This window comes from Corylus avellana, chromosome ca10 (assembly GCF_901000735.1).
Source record: "Corylus avellana chromosome ca10, CavTom2PMs-1.0".
In the NCBI taxonomy this organism is placed as follows: Eukaryota; Viridiplantae; Streptophyta; class Magnoliopsida; order Fagales; family Betulaceae; genus Corylus; species Corylus avellana.
In genome coordinates this window covers 3632240-3650685 of record NC_081550.1, presented here as the reverse complement: position 1 = coordinate 3650685, position 18446 = coordinate 3632240, and the positions used below count along the sequence as shown (strand labels likewise).

The 18446-nt window shown below is 33.4% G+C and overlaps 1 protein-coding gene across 1 annotated transcript; it reads right to left on the bottom strand.

Annotated features, from left to right (window-relative positions):
• Positions 1 to 14272: 14272 nt before the first annotated feature.
• Positions 14273 to 15948, bottom strand: LOC132164376 (heat stress transcription factor B-4b-like). Its single transcript, XM_059574878.1, has 2 exons — positions 15512 to 15948; positions 14273 to 14980 (listed from the first exon to the last, which is right to left on the bottom strand). Exons 1-2 carry the CDS (start codon positions 15770 to 15772, stop codon positions 14336 to 14338), a joined length of 906 nt encoding a protein of 301 aa, XP_059430861.1. The 5' UTR covers positions 15773 to 15948; the 3' UTR covers positions 14273 to 14335.
• Between the last annotated feature and the right edge of the window lie 2498 nt (positions 15949 to 18446).

The window sequence follows — 18446 nt, the reverse complement described above, 5'->3', positions numbered from 1 at the left end:
GTATTATCACTTACCAAAATGGCACCGTTCTGGTGAGTGTAAGGAATTATTATGTCAAGCAATACCACGTCATTTGGGGGCTTCTTAAAATTGATTTTTTTTTTCAAAAGGGCATTTTAGTAACTTAACCTTGCCAAAACGACGTCGTATTGAATTTTGCATCATATTTGACGGTGATAACTAACGGAGTGGCCAAATTGCAACTGGTTGATAGTTTGGGGGCTACTTTATTACTTTTTGAACATTGAGGGTTAAATTGCAAATGGCTGATAGTTTGGGGGGCTAAATTATATTTTCCCCTTATATTTAAGTATTTAATTAATATTGAGAAAATTATAGTTTACCCCTCCAAAGTTGACAGTGTTTTTCAATTCGAACACCAAAGTTTCAATTTTTGCAATCCACCCCCTAAAAGTTTCAAATTTTTGCAATTTGACCAATTGTATTCAAAACTTTCCATATTGCCCCTAATTTTTTATTTTTTTATTTTATATAAAAAAAAATTAAAAAAAAAAAATCGGGGTGGCTCTTTGGCTATTTGGTCATTTTTGCACCCCCCAAATTTATTTTTTTTTTATAAAAAATAAAAAAAATATGGGCAATATAAAAATTTTGGGATAATATTGGTCAAATTGAAAAAAATTGAAACTTTGTGGGGGTGGATTGCAAAAATTGAAACTTTGGTGTTCGAATTGAAAAACGCTGTAAATTTTGAGGGGGTAAACTGTAATTTTTCCATTAATATTTGAACTCTCAATTTTAATAAGTGATATTGAAGCTTTTAAAATTAATAATAATTTAATGTAATATCAAAACTGAGGTTATGAGTTTGAATTGTCTTTGTTATTCAATTATCATTTCAGTTGAATATTCCATGTGTTTGGTTTCACTTATTGAGAAAGTTTGAACCTATATGCAAAAACGGAACGAGAATTTCTTATCTAAATGGGTCAAAGTATGTATGAAGGGGTCAAATTTATTTTTGATAGGAGTTAAGCCTGATTTTTAACCCTAAAAATACATATATAATTAACTTAAGGGGAAAATGCAGTTTACCCCTAAGGGGGTTTTCAATTTTAACCCTAAAGTTCAAAAATTGGCAATTTACCCCCCTAAAGTTTCAAAAATTGGCAATTTAAACCCTCCGTTTAATTTTTCAGTCAAAATGGATGGAAATCTATGAAATTAAATCATTGCCCTTAGGCTTTTTTAAAAAAATTTCGTTCCAATTTAACGGAAAAATTAAATGGAATGTTTAAATTGCCAATTTTTGAAACTTCAATGTGATAGATTGCCAATTTTTGAAACTTCAATGGGATAGATTGCCAATTTTTGAACTTTTGAGTTAAAATTAAAAAGCCCCTGAAACTTCAGGGGGGTAAACTGCATTTTCCCCTTAACTTAATATAAAAAATTTAAAAGAAAAATGGCTCCCTTGTCTATACATGGTTTCTTCCCCACACATATGAGAGAAAGTAGTAAAATATATAATTAAATTTATAATTTATAATTTTTTATTAACTTAAGTTTTTAGAACAAGATGATTTAACATAATATAATATTTAAATGGATTTTTATATTTGTTTTTTTGTATAATTTGTGAATGAAGAGGAGGGAAGGGTGAATCTCAATTCCTTCGGTTTTTTGTTTTTTTAATGACCAACCAATGAGGTTGGGGAGGAGGGGAGGGTTTCCGTTTTATAAGGCGTTGTCTCCTACCAACTAAACTACCAATTGAGATCGTGAAGCTCAAAACCTATGCATTTTAAATTCTTATAATCTAATTTATGAGTTATCTCAAAAGGTTTAAGCCGATAATTTTTACTTTAATGTTATATTAAAAATATTGTTTATTTTAAAATTTAAAATTAATAAGAAATAAAACAAATGTAATTATTTAATTAATATTCTAACACTTATCCTATTTTTTTAAGATAAAAATATCATGTGGTATGTGTGATGACCATCTCTAAAAAATGATGAAATAATAAATAATAAATCTATTAAAATAATATTCTAACACATACAATATTTCTAAGGATAATAATAATAAGTGGCCTAAAATAAAGTCAACAAATTGTTAATGGGGTTGAATTTGGCTTTCAATTCAATAATAAAACACGTTTAACTAAGGTTATCTACTTAATTAGGTCCAACAACATGAAACCAACTAAGGATTGTTTTTTCAACATCTCATCTCCCCTAACAATGTTTGAATCTTGTTTTGTCCTCTAATCTTGGTCAAGGAATATAATCTTATTAATAGATTCCTTTCACATTTGCCACTTAAAAAAAATAAAAATAAATAAAAATTGGCACGAGTTTTTTTTCAGTCAAATTGTAAGCAATTGGTCGTAGAAGTTGAAACCATAATCTATAATTTATATTTTCAGATTAGTGGAGAAATCTTTATTTATTTATTTTATGTTGAAACTTGAAACTATATATAATCTATAATTTATGCTTTCAAATGTAAACCAAAGTCATAATGCATTGTAGTTCATGGGGTAAACTGGTAAAGTAATAATGTGTTGTAGTTCATGGGGCAAAGTGATGGGTGGACCATCTAAGTTAACACCTTTGACTGACGGAATGGGCCTTTGACTAACAGAATGAGAGTTTTAGACACAAAATGGTAGTTCATGGAGTCGGGTGTCACAGTTGGTAGTTCATAGGGGAAAAGTTTCAAGGCATTGTAGTTTATGGGGACAAAAGGTAATTTCTCCTAGATAAAATTTCTATTTTCTAACGCAGTCGCAAACAGACTTTAATAATCTTTGAGAAAAAAGAAAAAAAGAAAAACCCCATTGATATGTAACTATATATACAAGAGTAATGCTACCAACCATACTCATTTATCATACTCATTTCACATCAATTAACATAACGTATTTTAAGTCTCATTTTTCTTTTGTGTAGGTTTTTTTAAGTGACTGTGAAATGGGTATGATAAATGAATGTGAAGAATAAAATTATTATATACAAATCTATCTAAATATTAAAAAAAAAAAAAAAAAAAAAATGTCAAGCATGGACGGCACCGACTAGAGGGAGATTTCCTTGGCAACCCAATTGGTATTGGGATTTGATGGTTGATAAAATCATCACTCTTTGCTTCTTTCTCATGCACATGCCTTCTTATTCGCTTGCTTCTAAGATGGGAAAACGAGTCTGAGCATGCATACATGGCCCCTTTGACAATAAAGCCATTAGGCCTCCATGTTTTCATATTTTCCATGTGTTTCCTAGATCATGTCTCTTCTTTTGGGCATTTTTCTTTGCTGCCCAACAATCTGCAGCTTTGTTTTCTACCTTAGAATGCTTGCTATCAATGTCTCCAATAATTGATCTTTCTATATGGCCAACAATTGATTCTTAAAGAGTAATGCTAAAAACCAAACCTCTATCAAACTATCATATTCTTAAGTATCTCATTTAACTGATGTGGTAGCCCCTATCAACCGCTGCTCTCGGACGAATCGCCAAAAGTTTCCCACTTTGATCATTGGAAGGTTGAGTTGAACTCAAAAAAGGAAAACTTTTTGTCATTGACGGATTGAAGGAAAGGAGACCAAACAAGCTCCTTTCAAAGCAATGGAGTTAGGCACTAGTCCATGCATTAACATTGTTTGATATTTGGTAGAAATTTGGGTTTCCAAATGCTTTTCAAGGGCTTTCATCAAACAGTATGCAGCCCTACCAAGCTGCTCTTAAAATCTTTTCAGTTTTTATCGAATTAAATGCTTAGTCTGGTGTGTGAAGTGACACGCCTCAAGACTCCATTAACATGCAACATGCCTAACTTTATGTTGAAAACGAAAGGACTTGGCCTGTTGGCCATCAAGTGTCAACTTACCAAGAAAGCAAACACCAATATATAACATAGGTACATGAGAGAGAGATAGAGATTTGTTAATTTCATCAATTATATTATATAAAATATAAAAGAAAAAGGTCATTATATTATATAAAAGAAAAAGGGTGGGCCTTGCATTATTGAAGTTAAATACTCCAACTTACTGGTTAGTGTCATTATTCATCTCATGTTATGATAAATTTGGTGGGCCTTAATTGAACCTAAGGATTCCAAGTATAGCAACTTCTTCCAAGCTATTTTCTTTCCCAAAGAAATTAGATTTATGAGATCCTTTAGATCTCTATTATCTAGTGTGAATGAGTAATGCTATAAGTCTTCCTAGAGGCCTCCTTCTAGAGTCATCTCATATGTGATGTGACTTTTAAAATCACCAATAGATCAAAAGTTAATAAATCACATATCAAATTCAACGGTAATTTTAAAAGCCACATTACATCTGGGATGACTCTAGGTGGACTTTAGGAAGACTTATAACATTACTCAGTGTGAATACTTCAGCAAATGATATTTTTCCTCATTTTTTTAAGTCAACACAGTATGAGTATTGGAATATTAGGTGTAGGTACAATTGACCGTATACTAGTAATCCAGTAAAAAATATCTACAAAAACAAAAATCAGACATAAGTGGCTTCCCGAAGATGTTGCAGGAGGACACTCTGAAGCTTAATTCAATAGGATGATCTTTGAGACAGTAAGAAGCATGAAAATGAGAGGGGACATACCTCATAAGGTTTGTCACGTTTTATAGGACCGTCGTGGGCAAGTCAAATAGGTTTAGGGTGCATTTGGGAGTGCGTTTTTTAAAAAATAATCTGCGATTTTAAACCAAATCGCAACTTTAGGGTGTTTGGGATTGCGATTTTAAAAACGCAAATTTTAAAATCGCAAAAAAATCTGTGATTTCCATAAGCTGATTAGATGGTGCTTATTTGAAAAAAGTGCCAATTTAAAACAAAATTACGATTTCTATTAAAAAGATATTTGGCGCAATAGTTACATTTTTTAGAATGGGAATAAAAAAAAATACCAAGAATACCCACCTAAAATATATTAAAACCCTTCTTTTCTCTTTTTTTTTTTCTTCATCCTGTCTGTCTTGTTCATCCTTATTGGTAATTTGGTCATGAAACCGCAATTATATGCTAATGTTATCCAAACATTCAATTGATAAAAAAAAGTACTTTTTAGTATGTTTTACCAAACGCCTGTGCGATTTTAAAAAGTAGCGATTTTAAAAACACAATTTTTAAAAACGCAATTTTTAAAATCGCACTTATTGAAATCGCACTCCCAAACGGACCCTTAATATGACAAGCATCATAAATCAAGGGTCAAACATGAAAAGTAGTAGATGTTCATAAATGTCTTTCCTTCTGGATATGCTCAGACGAATCATTTTGTTATAGAGTCCATCATTCCTTTGTAGAGCTAATTTTAAATAGGTAAGGCCGGTAATGGGGGATACTCTCCCTTCTATAGCCTCTCTCTCTCTCTCTATATATATATATATATATATATATGGATTTGAATAACATGTTGTTATTAAAATAACAGTATGTATGCTGTACTTTAATTAATCAACGGTCAAGATTGAATTTTTAAAATCTCTTTTCATTTTTTTTCTCCTATTAAATGCTTCTAAAAGTAAGTCAACTTTAAAATTCAATCTTGACCGTTGATTCAACTACAGCATACATGCTGTTAGTAAAATAACAACATGTAAGCCGAATCCTATTTATATATCGGGCAAGTAATCGACGGTCTCTTGATTGTCGGTTCATGAATCTCCTAAACAATTGTCGGCCAGTTTGGGGTCCGCCGTTGATCGATAGACTTTGTGAGGGGCTATGCATCGATTGTGGTTCCATCATTCAACAATCCATTCGAAGGGTTCCATGTTGGCGAAAAGCTCGATCCATCTTGAAGATTGATGAGTCTCCACGGGCCGAGGGTTACTGGCCTTAATGGCCTCAATTAATTTTGTATAACCAGGAGGGACCAAGGATTTTATACTGTTTGGCTTTTCTTTTTTTCTTTTTTTAGAAAAAAAAAAAAATCAACAAGAGCACCAAATCTATTAGACAACCTTATAAATATCCAACCCCACCTACTTCCAAGGGTATTAATACGAAATCAAAATCAACATCAATGCATTGGATCCAATAACAGAGACCAGACAGGACTAAGAACTTGATCATGTTCGTTGTCTAAATTGTCCTATGTCATTATATCTTGAAGCTAGAAGATGATTTCACACTGCATCCTCCATTTTCAGTCTCTGTCGATCACTTGCTTGTTTGAAGAAGATTTCGGGTCCAATTTCGAGTCGAGCACGAGCTTATCATTACCCGCATTACATTTTTGAGCTTGATAATTCATTGACAAGCTTGAACTTATCCATAAACTATTTGGGTTGATATAGTTTATTCTCATATAAAGTAAATATTATGGACAATTTGTACTGCTTTTCAATTATGTTGTCGTTGAATCAAATTGAGACAAGCACTTCAAGTGTAAGATTGAATTTTGAAAAGAATGAAATCTTATTACAACTTTATCCTTAATTTGAACCATGTCACATCGTGCTAATGATGAAATAAAATGAATTGAGACGGTATTTTATAAATAAGTAATTATCCTGAAAGGAGCAACAAAAGAAAAAAAAAAAAAAAAACATTTTGTTCTTTCTCTTTAGTGGACCTTACAGTAAGATTCAAACCTAGATGAAATTCTGATCGTAGGTTCGAGGAAACAAAAAATCGAATGAATCTTGTAAGATTTCCAAGAAATTCTTTTCTTTTTTTTGAATTTTCGTTGTAGATAAATGATTCTCGTTCATCTCCGCTGAATTGGCTAATAGTATACAACAGAAGTCTTAAAATTCTTGAGTTTGAACACTAATTCTACAGCTTACCATATTTTAATTAAATATTCTATGTTGGGATTCATTTTGTTGAGATGAATTTTGAACCAACCGTGAGTGAGAATTTAAAAGTATTAATTATATAATTAAATTATCCATTTGGTGAATTTTCTTTTTGTTTGTGTTTGGATGTGTGTCCATTTTAGGTACAAGGTCGAGGGAGTTGTATAACTTTTGTGTTTGCATTGAACAATGAGTACACATGTGGTTGGTCGTTGGTAGAGAGATTTGGTTGGACACAAGGAGATATTTGGGGCAGAAAAAAACATGTTTATCAACCTTTTTGCAGCAACAAATTTAAACAACAAAATAGATCACCTACAAACTATTATATAATTCTATCTTTTGGGCTAAAGCTATAGATAGTGAATGTGGTCAACAATTGTGCAAAGAGAAGGGGTATCTTGAAAGGGTTGTGACTTGTGAGGATAAGGTTAGACCCACCTGATTGGGGAAAAGAGGAGCCCCAAAAATTGACACATATAAAGGTGACAATTCTCATTGTTGGGTAATGGTGGGCGATGTGGCTCAAGGATAGCAATAGGCCACCACTTTAAGCACACTAAAAAAGGAATTTTGCCAAAGTCATGCAAGATATGATATTAATTGGCCACATTTTTATGATGCTCTAAAGGAACATTGTTGGTTGGGATGGTGGAGGAGAGTTATGAAAGAATATATATATATATGGACAAGCAACCTTTAGGCTTTAGGCTTTTGGCCAAATGGCCACCGGCAAAAAGACAGGTGTCCCCGTGTGGGTGTGGCATGTTACCATGTGGATTGTCACATTGTGATTTTGCAGTCTTGGAATCTTATCTAATTGCATATGCTTAAAAAAAAGAAAAAAGAAAAAAAAAGGCCACCTGGTTCCCACTATTCACAAGCTCTTTTATGTGGGAGATGGCTTTTTATTTGATCTATTGAGGCTCTCTCCATAGATTATGGAGGAAAGACTAAAGAGCTCCATGGTGATGGTGAATGAGGTAGTAGGGCATTTAGGGATATTCTTTGGTTACTTTGACATTTCCACTAAGGCGTACAATCTTTTCCGGTTTAGGCTTTGTCTCCTAAAGTTTAAGCAACTCCCCCATCATCCCCCATCACCTTTGAAGTTTCCTGCCCCACCAATTTTGTCAATACATTGCTCTCTCTCTCTCTCTCTCTCTCCATCCTGGATTTGATAGGCTTGTTTCATACAATGGTGGAGATGGGTTCTCTTCTACAATGGAGACACCTTTAGCCCCTTTCAAATTCTTATGTCTTTTTCATACATTGAAGATTGTAAGAGATATGAATCAAACCCTTTAATTAAGGAGAGCTATCACTTGGAATTTTAGTTATAGATGATAAAGACAATGCCTTAATGGCTACTTTGGCTATAAAATGGTTAAGTGCTCAAGTGGTGGAGGGCATTTAGAGAGGGTCTCTATTTTGCCAAAACATATTGATCATCCTAATTTCTTTGTCGAGGGAGATATTGAAGTAATTGTAATGGTTATCAATAGAGATGAGAGATTTCCTAAAGGTGTTGAATTCATTATTCAAGACACTTTTCATTACATCAATTGGAATTGCCATATCGATGCTGTCCACTTAGTTGCACGATAGGCGATTAGAGTTGGGTTGAAGGGCTTGACACCGTTCATTAAGTAGGTCATGTGTGTTTCGACTCCAATAATTATATATCCATAATTTGACACGACACCAACTCGACCCTATTTGAAAGTTTGGTTAGTAAGCCAACTAATATAGTTGAAGGTTGAACTTACTCGAGGTAAGCATTGTATTACAGTCCTTGTTTATAAATGTTTTTGACGTAGATCTAAATATGCCTAGGGTCCAATTGATGCTAAAGTAGGCTTATCTCAAAGAAAAAGCTAAAAAGGTTAGCCTTCTGCTTACCGACAATTATTACACAGCTTCAAGCTTGTTACATGGCAAATAATCAAGCAACCATTAGAAACTATCTCCATGAAGCGTCATCACCTTAATTATAATAGAAAATTAAAAATAATAATAATAATAAAAAAAACAAATAAAAAGAACAGACAACTATTACACAGCTACGTGCGCATTACGTGGAAAATAATCATTCAGCCATTAGGAGCCACCTCCATGAAGGGTCATCATCTTAAAAAAAATAAAAAAGGGTATGTCTAGCGTAACCTAAGGGCTCGTTTGGTTCACAGAATGCATATTCTATTGAGAAAGATAATAGTTATTACTGGGAATAGAAGATGTTGGAATGGAATAATTATTTCAATTATCTAGTTTGAAAGCGACACATATTTCATAATTGAAATTGAACTAAAATTACTAAAAGCCCATTTGATTTCTAATTTTTCCAAATATCAAATTAAAAAAAAAAAAAAGGTTAAACGTGTGGTGGTCGACCACCCCAATGTGTGGCCGGCCACCACAGCATGCACTGGGGGTGGCCGCGCCACCCCAGGGCCATCGGGGTGGCTGACCACCCATTGGGGTGGTCGGCCACCCACATGATTTTTTTTTTAAATTTTTTATTATTATTTTTTAGTTTGAGAAAAAAAAAATTGGAAAACCTTGTCCTTCCCATAAAGAATAACTATTCTTGTGTAGATGAGATTAGTCATTCTCATGTGAACAATTATTCACATGAATAGACCCCTACCAAACAAAAGAATGACTATTCCATAGGAATAACATAGCAATTTCATTTTAAGGATCTATTTTGCAAACCAAATAAATCCTAAGTTTCTCTTTATTGAGTCTCTTTCTCTCATAACCCATCATTGACTTAACCAGTAAAGGCTTCATGCCGGCCTCCTCGAAGCTAACATCCCTTTGATAGTCTTTCTTTGTTTTGCAGGAACTCATCGACGAGTCCTACCGTGCCAAAATATGCCTCAACAATTTTATTAATTGTTTTTTTTAAAAAAAATCCTATCACTTGAAAAAAAAAAAAAAAAAAAAAAATCCTTCTCTCATTAAATTTCTAGCATCAATATTGAATATACATAATCTCCAAAACATAAATAATTATTGAATATTATCTTCAAATATCTTCATGTGATCCTTTTATACATATTTAGAAATACATATTATATTATATTCTACGCTCTCTATGTAGCAAAATTTCAAGAATTTATTATAAAAATTTCATTTGGTAAGTGGTCAATTTTCATTGACATAAGTTAATAAGAGTGAGATGTAGATAGGGCATGGCATGCATGTGCTGTCTTGATAGACAGCCTTAAAGCCTCTCCAATTTATTCTATGCATTTTTTTTTTCTTTAATAAACAATACAAGAATCCTTCACTTTTCATAGGATGAGAAGAATTTCAAAACTAAAGTAATCTATTCCTTGAACGCGACTCAAAGAAAAAAAAAAAGAAGGTAAAATAGATTTTGTTTGTGGATTGTTAAGGAAAAGCTGATTGAAGAGCAATGCTTAGTGGGCTTTAAGATGGGCCTCAAGAACCTATAGATATCACTCAAAGGCTTTGGGGTTGGTAGAGGAGTTTGCAAGAATATGTGGATTTCTTGTTCTTCTTGAAATATGGAAAAACTAAAACAAAACAAAAAATAGTGCATTAATAAAATGGTTAAATCTGCAGTTTTTATTCATTTTTCAACACAAATTTCGTTCTTAACTTATAGATTTATTATCAAGTAGATCTACTTTAGGAGAATTAATAATGCGTTAGGAAAAATTGGTACAAGAAGCCGTGGATACACTTCTTGATAATGAAATTCGCGGACAATCAAGATGGGACGATCATAATAAGGTTTACAAGTTGTTTTCGGGTGTAATTGAAGGTAAAAAGAGAAGATTTCGACGTTTCGTGACACTCTCCTTAGTAAACAGGTTAATTATTCGGGTCATTTTGTCATTGTCGTGAGGCTCTCGCTTTCATTACATCGATGTGAATTGCCTCGTGAAATACCAATAGAACTTTTTCAGCCATTTGTACTTCGGGGTCTAATTTGGCAATATCTTTCATTATATCTACGTGGAAACAAGGTTGATGCCATTGTACCATGGCCTACACGAACCAAAGGATTACGATAAAGATAATTACAATGCCATTCTAAGATAAGCTTTGTGAAAAACAGATGTATATTTGTTAATATATTTTGGGGGTGTTTAATAATTTTAGCTTGAAAAAGTGTTCTCTTTTGACATAAAAGGTAAAAACTGTTTTTAGAAAGAGTCTATATTTGAGAAAATGTGCCTCTACAGGATGGCTTAGTGGCCACCGAGAAAACCACTAATTTTTTTTTTTTTTTTGTTAAATAATAAGTTAGTTCTTAAATTTGTAAAAGTTAGTCACATGTTTTGTCATAATATTCCTATAACAAGGGAATAATATAGATTTTATGGAATCAAATTATCTGGAATTCTTAAGGGAATTCCAGTTTCTGAAATTTCAGATCTAAACCATTCATTTTCATCTAAAAGCCATTATCATGCCACGTGTCCCACTACTAATAAAATAATAAAATAATATTATTATTTTATTAGTAGTGGGACACGTGGTAGGATAATGACTCTTGAATGAAAATAGATGATATGAATCTGAAATTTCAAAAACTAAAATTCTCCTAAAAATTTCAGGAAATTCGGATCCAGATTTTATACAAAATGCTTTGTATTTTAAATTATTTATTAATATACTTATTTTGAAAAAAAAAAAAATGACTTCTTTCTTTTTCCTTTTCTTTCACCTAAAAAAACAAAAAAACAAAAAGAAAAAAAATGTTACAAGGACAGAAATATTACGGTGCAAAATCCCAAATTCCGAAGCACATGATGATCCCGGGAATCCAAGATTTTACAAACCAAACAGCCCCTTAAATTATTAGAATTGGATGCCTTAAGACTTAAGTTAAAGCAGACTTTACCCAAATCCATCCGAACTTTGTCATTGTTTGGGCCGTGGGCCCAGCCCCCACACAAATTGCCCCAATGTGGTTGAGAGATAGCTTGCACATGAAGCTGGGGGTACAAATTCGAGGCACTAAAAGAAAAGTGCATTTACTTACTACAATCCCAAAGCAATCTTTGCCCAAAATTTTTCTTCTCTTTTCTTTTTTCCCTTAATGTATATTGGTTGCTTGACTGGCATGGCTTTCTCTTATTTCTAGGCACTTTCTCTTTTCTTCTTTTCAGAGAAAATAGAAAGTAAAAAATGTATAAAGATTCCAACATCATGAAAACGTCAAACTCATGCATGAAATGATTGCTCAATATCCCACTCTCCACTTGCATCCTCTCAATTTATTCTCCTTTTCCTCTCTTATAAATCGGTTCCTTTCCTAGATTTCTGGCCGAAAAGTGAACAAAACAATACATTAATAAGTTTTGTTATTTCTTTTCTTCTTTCTTTTACCCAATTTCAATAACGCAATATTGTTCACTTTTTGTTCTATGAAATCAAACTTCTCATGAGGTCACCTATCATTTTCTTTTGAAACTTAACGTCTGTGCTGACGACTCTCACGGGCTTGTGCACGCTCCCCATCTCAGGGGAGATAATGGCTCTAATACCATTTGTAATGCCCAACTCCAATGACATAATATTGTCCGCTTTTAGAGCTCTTGAACCAAATTTTTCAGAAAGCTACCCATCTTAGTAAGTTCTGATAAGTTTATGGTCATCATAAGAGTATACATATAAGCATATTAGCGTCCTCATCCTCGTACTCAGGCGATGTGGGATGCAACAATGTTACATCATAACATTTTTTCATACCAAAAAAAAAAAAAATACATGCACCCAATCTAGAGAGATCCCTAACCATATCTAAAAACTATCACTCTAGAAAAATTAGTCAAGTTACAATTGAAGTTTTCACTTATATAAAGCCTAATTTTACTTAATAAATAATTAACGTTTACTTAATACCATGATCGCTTTTATAATCTTAATTCCACTTTATGTGGACAATGTTTTATCTTCTTAACGTGGGACTACCTTTTTAACACCTCTCAAAACACATTACGAATGTACCGGAGTTTTTATCATTAGAGTTTTTATCATCAAAATTGCTTGAGTGCCTAATTATATTTCACCATCAAACCTTGTTAATCGATTAAATGTGTGGCAAGGTTGGTTTTATAATTGCATACACAACATTATTAGGCATTCATATAAAAGAAACATGATTAGCTATATATATATATATGATGGGCTGGATACAACAATTGGGCTCGTAAGGTATTATTATCTCTCACTAATTCCCAATTTTATTTCATAATTATTTTTTAATCAAAGAGTTGGTAGAGTGAATAAAAATAATAATAAATAAATAGAAAGATAACAAAGGAGAGAGGTACAATGATGGTATTTGTAGGTTTTTGTTTCTTTTATAGAGAGAGACTAAACAGACATTCTTGGGTGCAAGGAAGATAGTGGTCTAGAGAATCCCACACGAATAGAAGCTCATGCTCATGGATTTGAAGATTTTGTATTTACTCGACACAGACAGACAGACAGACAGAGAGAGAGAGAGAGAGAGTAGTAAAAGACAGCCAAGTACAAAATGACTCCATTTTTTTTCAAACAATCAATTATTCATTTGGATAATCTGGCTTCTCTACTATAAGAGCACTATAAATTTAGCGAAATTTTAGCTATAAATATACTATAAGTACACACTTTTTAAATATACCATATATCTCCCACTTTATCTTTCTCTACTCTATTACATTAATTTTTTTATAATTTTTTTTTTAAGTAATCTCTCTCCCTCTCTCTCTCTCCACACATATAGGAGGGATTTAGCCACCGTTCCGGCGCCGTGTTGGCTATGAAGCCAAGAAACTTGTCTATCTCATTGTGCTCGCCGCCACCACGCCTTTGTTGATGTGCTCATGTTGAGAGGAGGGAGAGAGAGTTGAGAGACCAATAAAAAAGAAATTAAAATATATATATGTATATTTGGTTTTTACTATATTTGTTAGCTACAGCCTACATTTATCTAGCAACTCCAAAAAAAAACTATAGAGATAGATTGTTCAATGTGAGGTGGTTTTTATGGGTTAATTATGGCCAAAATTGGGCTAAAAAGCATTTTGCTAGTCCAATATGCTAGTGCTTTAAAACAAAATAAATCTTTTGAATTCCACTGAAAAGCAAAGCAAGAAAATAGCAAGCAAAAAATAAAGGAAATAAGTAGTTGTATATGTAGCTATTTTAACTATAGAAAATAGAGGGAGTATCTTATTTTTAGGGTTTTTTTTTTTTGGTAGGAAAAAATATGGAATGCTAGGTGCTCGATCTCCTCTCCTGGAGTCCTCTTCATCTTAGGTGGATATTATTTTCTAAAAAAAAGAGTTTTTCTTATTTCTCTTGGTTTTTAGAAAATAATATCCACCTACGATTAAGAAGATACCAGAAAAACACCAAGAAAGCACTTAGGATTTCCTCAAAAAAAAATTTAGACATAATCGGCTAAACTTGAGCTCTTAATTACTACTGTACATTAACTTTTTCCTGCTAATAACTCCCATATATTCAAAATGATTGGAGACTACAAGAAAAGGGCTAAACATCTGAAACCTTTTCTGAATACAATCTCTTCTTCCCACTGAGAGGGACTCCAAAGAGCTTCACAGTAGTATTCTTTTCCTCATTTGAAGCCACCAGAGCCGGCTTACCAAGGCTTAGGCTGCAGCTTTTAGCCCCATGAAGAACGCCCACATAATTAACAGCACTTTGCATTTGGCATGAAGAATCCAACTCTATGAGGAGCTGCTTGGGATGAGCAGCAGCAGCAGCAGCAGGAAAATCACTGCTTCTTTGCTCAAACGGCGCCGATTTTACATGGTTTTGAATGAAGTAGATGATGTCGTTGTATAGATTCTTCATGTGAGCGAGCTCGGACAGTAGCATGAAGTTTTTTCTCCTCAGTCGTTGGTTGTCTTCCGTTAGAGCTGTAAGGATGTCGGTAGTCGGTTTTGGAGATGGCATTAATGGCGGCGAGTCAAACCAGCTGCCGACATTGTCGTTATCAGCTGGTTGGAAAAATTGGTTTGGCTGCTCGTAGTTGTAGTGTTGTTGGTGATGGTGCTGGTGCTGGTGCTGGTGAGGGGTTTTTCTTCTGTGGATCTCGGACAATAAGTGCTTTGCTCCTTTTCTGAAGTACTCGTTTGCAAATTCCCATCGATCTGAGACTATCTTTTTGAAGCCCTGAGCAAGAATGAGAGAAAGAGAAGTATTTGATCAAGATTCCTATTAAATTGACGTCTGTCTATAGAACACAACGCGTGTTTATTATATATATTTTTGATATGATTAACAAAGCATGTGACATCCATCCTTAGAGAAAAATAGAGATGAGAATCGTATGCTTTAAGAATATATATCAATTTAATCAACTGAGTTGGATAAAGTACATATTCTATATTGTAAATACACTTGTACCACACAAATGTCATGAATAGTCTCCTGAAAGACTTTAGACCTCAATTGATATAAACCAATTAAGTGAGCAAAAAGTTAACAAATTGATCTGGGATTTAATTAGTTTTTTCTAAAATCTAGAGAAATATATATTAATCAACAAATAAAGTGTTGTGTGTATTAGGTTTGTGTGGGGTTTTCTCTTAATATTTGGAGTGAGAAAGACTTGTTTTCACCATTTACATACAATAGAAAGAAACCTGCAGATTAACCAAAAACTGGTTGTGTAGAGAGAGAGAGAGAGAGAGAGAGAGGTACATAGGTATTAAGCTGTCGAACAAAGCTGGAGAAGTTGTTGTGCTTGAAGTAGTTTGGGAGGAGATCCCTAGCAAACTCAGGGGGTCTCCAAACAACAAAAGTTGTTTCATCTTCACCCCAACACACAATGTGGTCGGTCCGAGGATCATCCACAAGCTCATATGTCTTTATCAGAAATGGCGCCGGCACCGCCTTCTGAGACTCCACTGAGAACACCATTTCTTCACCACCACCACCACTCTTCTCCATTCTCAAAGACATCAAAATTAAACTATCTATCTATCCTCTCTCCCACCCTCCCTTCCTCTAATTAATTTACTCTCTCTCTCTCTCTCTCTGCCATACTAAAATTTTCTAACCTTAAGAAACGAAAAAAACAGCAACAACAACATGAGCATATATGTCACTATAATAAAAGCTGATCTTTGGGGCTCTCTCTTTGGCTCTCACTGTCTCACAAGTTTCTCTACCTTTAAAAAGCAGGTGAGCATGTCAGTATACTATATATATATATATATTGAAAAGTTTCTAGTATTACTGTAATAAGATCCAATGAGCTATTCTATTAATTACCTATTCATTATTTCCCCTTGGCTGCATTTGACAGAACAGATCGGTGGGTGGGTGGGTGGGTGCCTCTTCTTTTGTTGCTTGAATTTATTTGGGCGCCCCAAGTCTCCAACTTTTCTGACAATTCTCCATTGAGAATACCTTGATGCCCCACATGCCCAAAGGATATACCTATTTGCCACTGTCTTTAACTAAATCAAAATTCCTATATTATTTTCAAATTCCTATGATAATTATAATGTGAAAAACATTGCTTAGACTTCATTTCTTGCTGGGAGAGAAGCTATTATTATAGGGAAGTGAAGCTTCCAAGCTCATGATGGCTTAAATTAGTGTGACCCAGATACTTGAACACACTTGATGCATAATTGCCCACAATTTCACACATGTTCCTGTCTTCAAGAACAAATCAGGATTTTTCGTCCGACGGGGTGTCAAATCTAATTTGGACTGGGATCAAACTTAATAAAATTAAGGCCTAGAAGGAATTAGGATCCTCTCTAGTTCATTTGAACTGGATCGGATAATATCTAATTAGTTATATTAGAGGGTATCTTTATTCTCTCAAAAAATGAAAAGACAAAAATACCCCTCCAATATAACTAACTAAATATTATCCAACCCAGTTCAAATGAACTAGAGAGGATCTTGTTCCCTCCCGACCTCTGTTGGAAGTCCCACATTGCCTGGGTATTAAGGAGATTGTCCATTTATAAGGTGAGGGGAAACCTCAACTCTTGAGCTTGCTTTTGGGGTGAGTTAGGCCCAAGACCCATTTCTAACATGGTCTCTGGTTACATCTCAACCGATCTTATTTTAATTCTTATATTCTAAAGCAAAAGTTTGCTTGTTTCCAATTTATTGCAAGGAAGAAATACAACATACAAGAGATTATATAGTTTCTCAGCAGTTAGCTAGCTTCTTGTTCCATGCATGATGATTTTAGAAATAAGATCCAATAAAACAGAACAAAAGATTCACTAATATAATTTTCGTTATAATCATTATATATACCCTAATAATTCCAAAAGGTTTAAATTGAGTTCTTTTAAGACGAAATAATTCATATTAATATTTTATTATTTTGCAAATGCTTAATTAACTAGAAGAGACTAATCATGAGAAGCCACCTCATTAATTAGGGATCAACTTTTGGACTTTTTTTTTTAAAAAAAATAAAAATAAATAATCAGAAAATATTAATTATGTCAACATTATAATTCAATAAATCTTATGAAAATTAAGCCATCATATAATATGTCATCAAGAGGTAGCTCAATCGACTAAAACCACGCCTAATGAAGCGGAGGTTACTAGTTCGAATCTCCTTCTCCCTCTTGTACGGACATGTCAAAAAAAAAAAAAGAAGAGAGAGAGAAAAGGAAGATTATACCTTAGACCACAATTCTAGTCCTAAACTTTTCTTTAACAAGATTGAGTGAACATTATCATTGAAGAAATCTATGGGTCGAAAAGCCATCATATGCATGCCATTGAATCTTAATTCTCGGATCTTTGGGATAATTTACAATGAATGCACTTATTTAATCTCAAAACATCTCATCATCAACACTTTAGATCCTAACTTTTTTGCCTTTGTTGCACGCAGTTTAGGACAAATCTCTTTCTCACCTATATGTGGAGTCAAAACCCCACTTGCCAACTTGGTTGTGTGCTTTCCAAACCACAGTTGAATATTAGCTGTAATATGTGTCTCATACAAGTTTTAGGTAGAATTAATTATTTTTGAAAACTCACTTGCAACAAAAACTTTTATACATGTAGTTAAGATTGCAATTAAGGTATGTGGGACACTTAGTTGAGCTGCATCCAATCTTATACTCAAGGTTTGTTTGGAATTGTGTTAAAGTGCTTTAAAAATACTTTTAGTACCTAAAAAGACGTGTCAAACAAAAGCTGGCATGTTTGGTAAAAAAATTCAAGAGTACTTTTTTGACTTTTTTATTCTAAAAATGAACAAAATGCATTTTTGGCAAAAGTTAAAAAATGAAACTTTTACCAAAATGCATTTTTTGACTTAAAAGTTTTATTTCTCAAATGCAATTTCAAATAGCCTTTCAATGCAATTTCTCAATATGTGTAATGCTTGACTTTGATATCAAACGCTTAGACTCATGCATAACATAACTTAATTTGCAAGTGAAGTACGGACACCAATGGCCAAAGCGGCAAAGACTACTATACATTGCCCTATCCAATTGATCAACAAGGCTTGATATAGTGAGAGCTTAAGGCAATTGGATCGGGATCCTCTAAAATTCAAGATCTTCAACAATTTGTCATCTTTGTAGTTGTCCATCCTTTATAATCAAGCAGAGTTATGAGAGGCTGTTAATGTGGCTCA

Coding starts and splice junctions, on each gene's coding strand:
- LOC132164376 (XM_059574878.1), bottom strand. CDS start 15,772: ATGTCTTTGAGAATGGAGAAGAGTGGTGGTGGTGGTGAAGAAATGGTG. Junction 14,981..15,511: donor TTCGACAGCTTAATACCTAT/GTACCTCTCTCT, acceptor ATTCTTGCTCAG/GGCTTCAAAAAGATAGTCTC.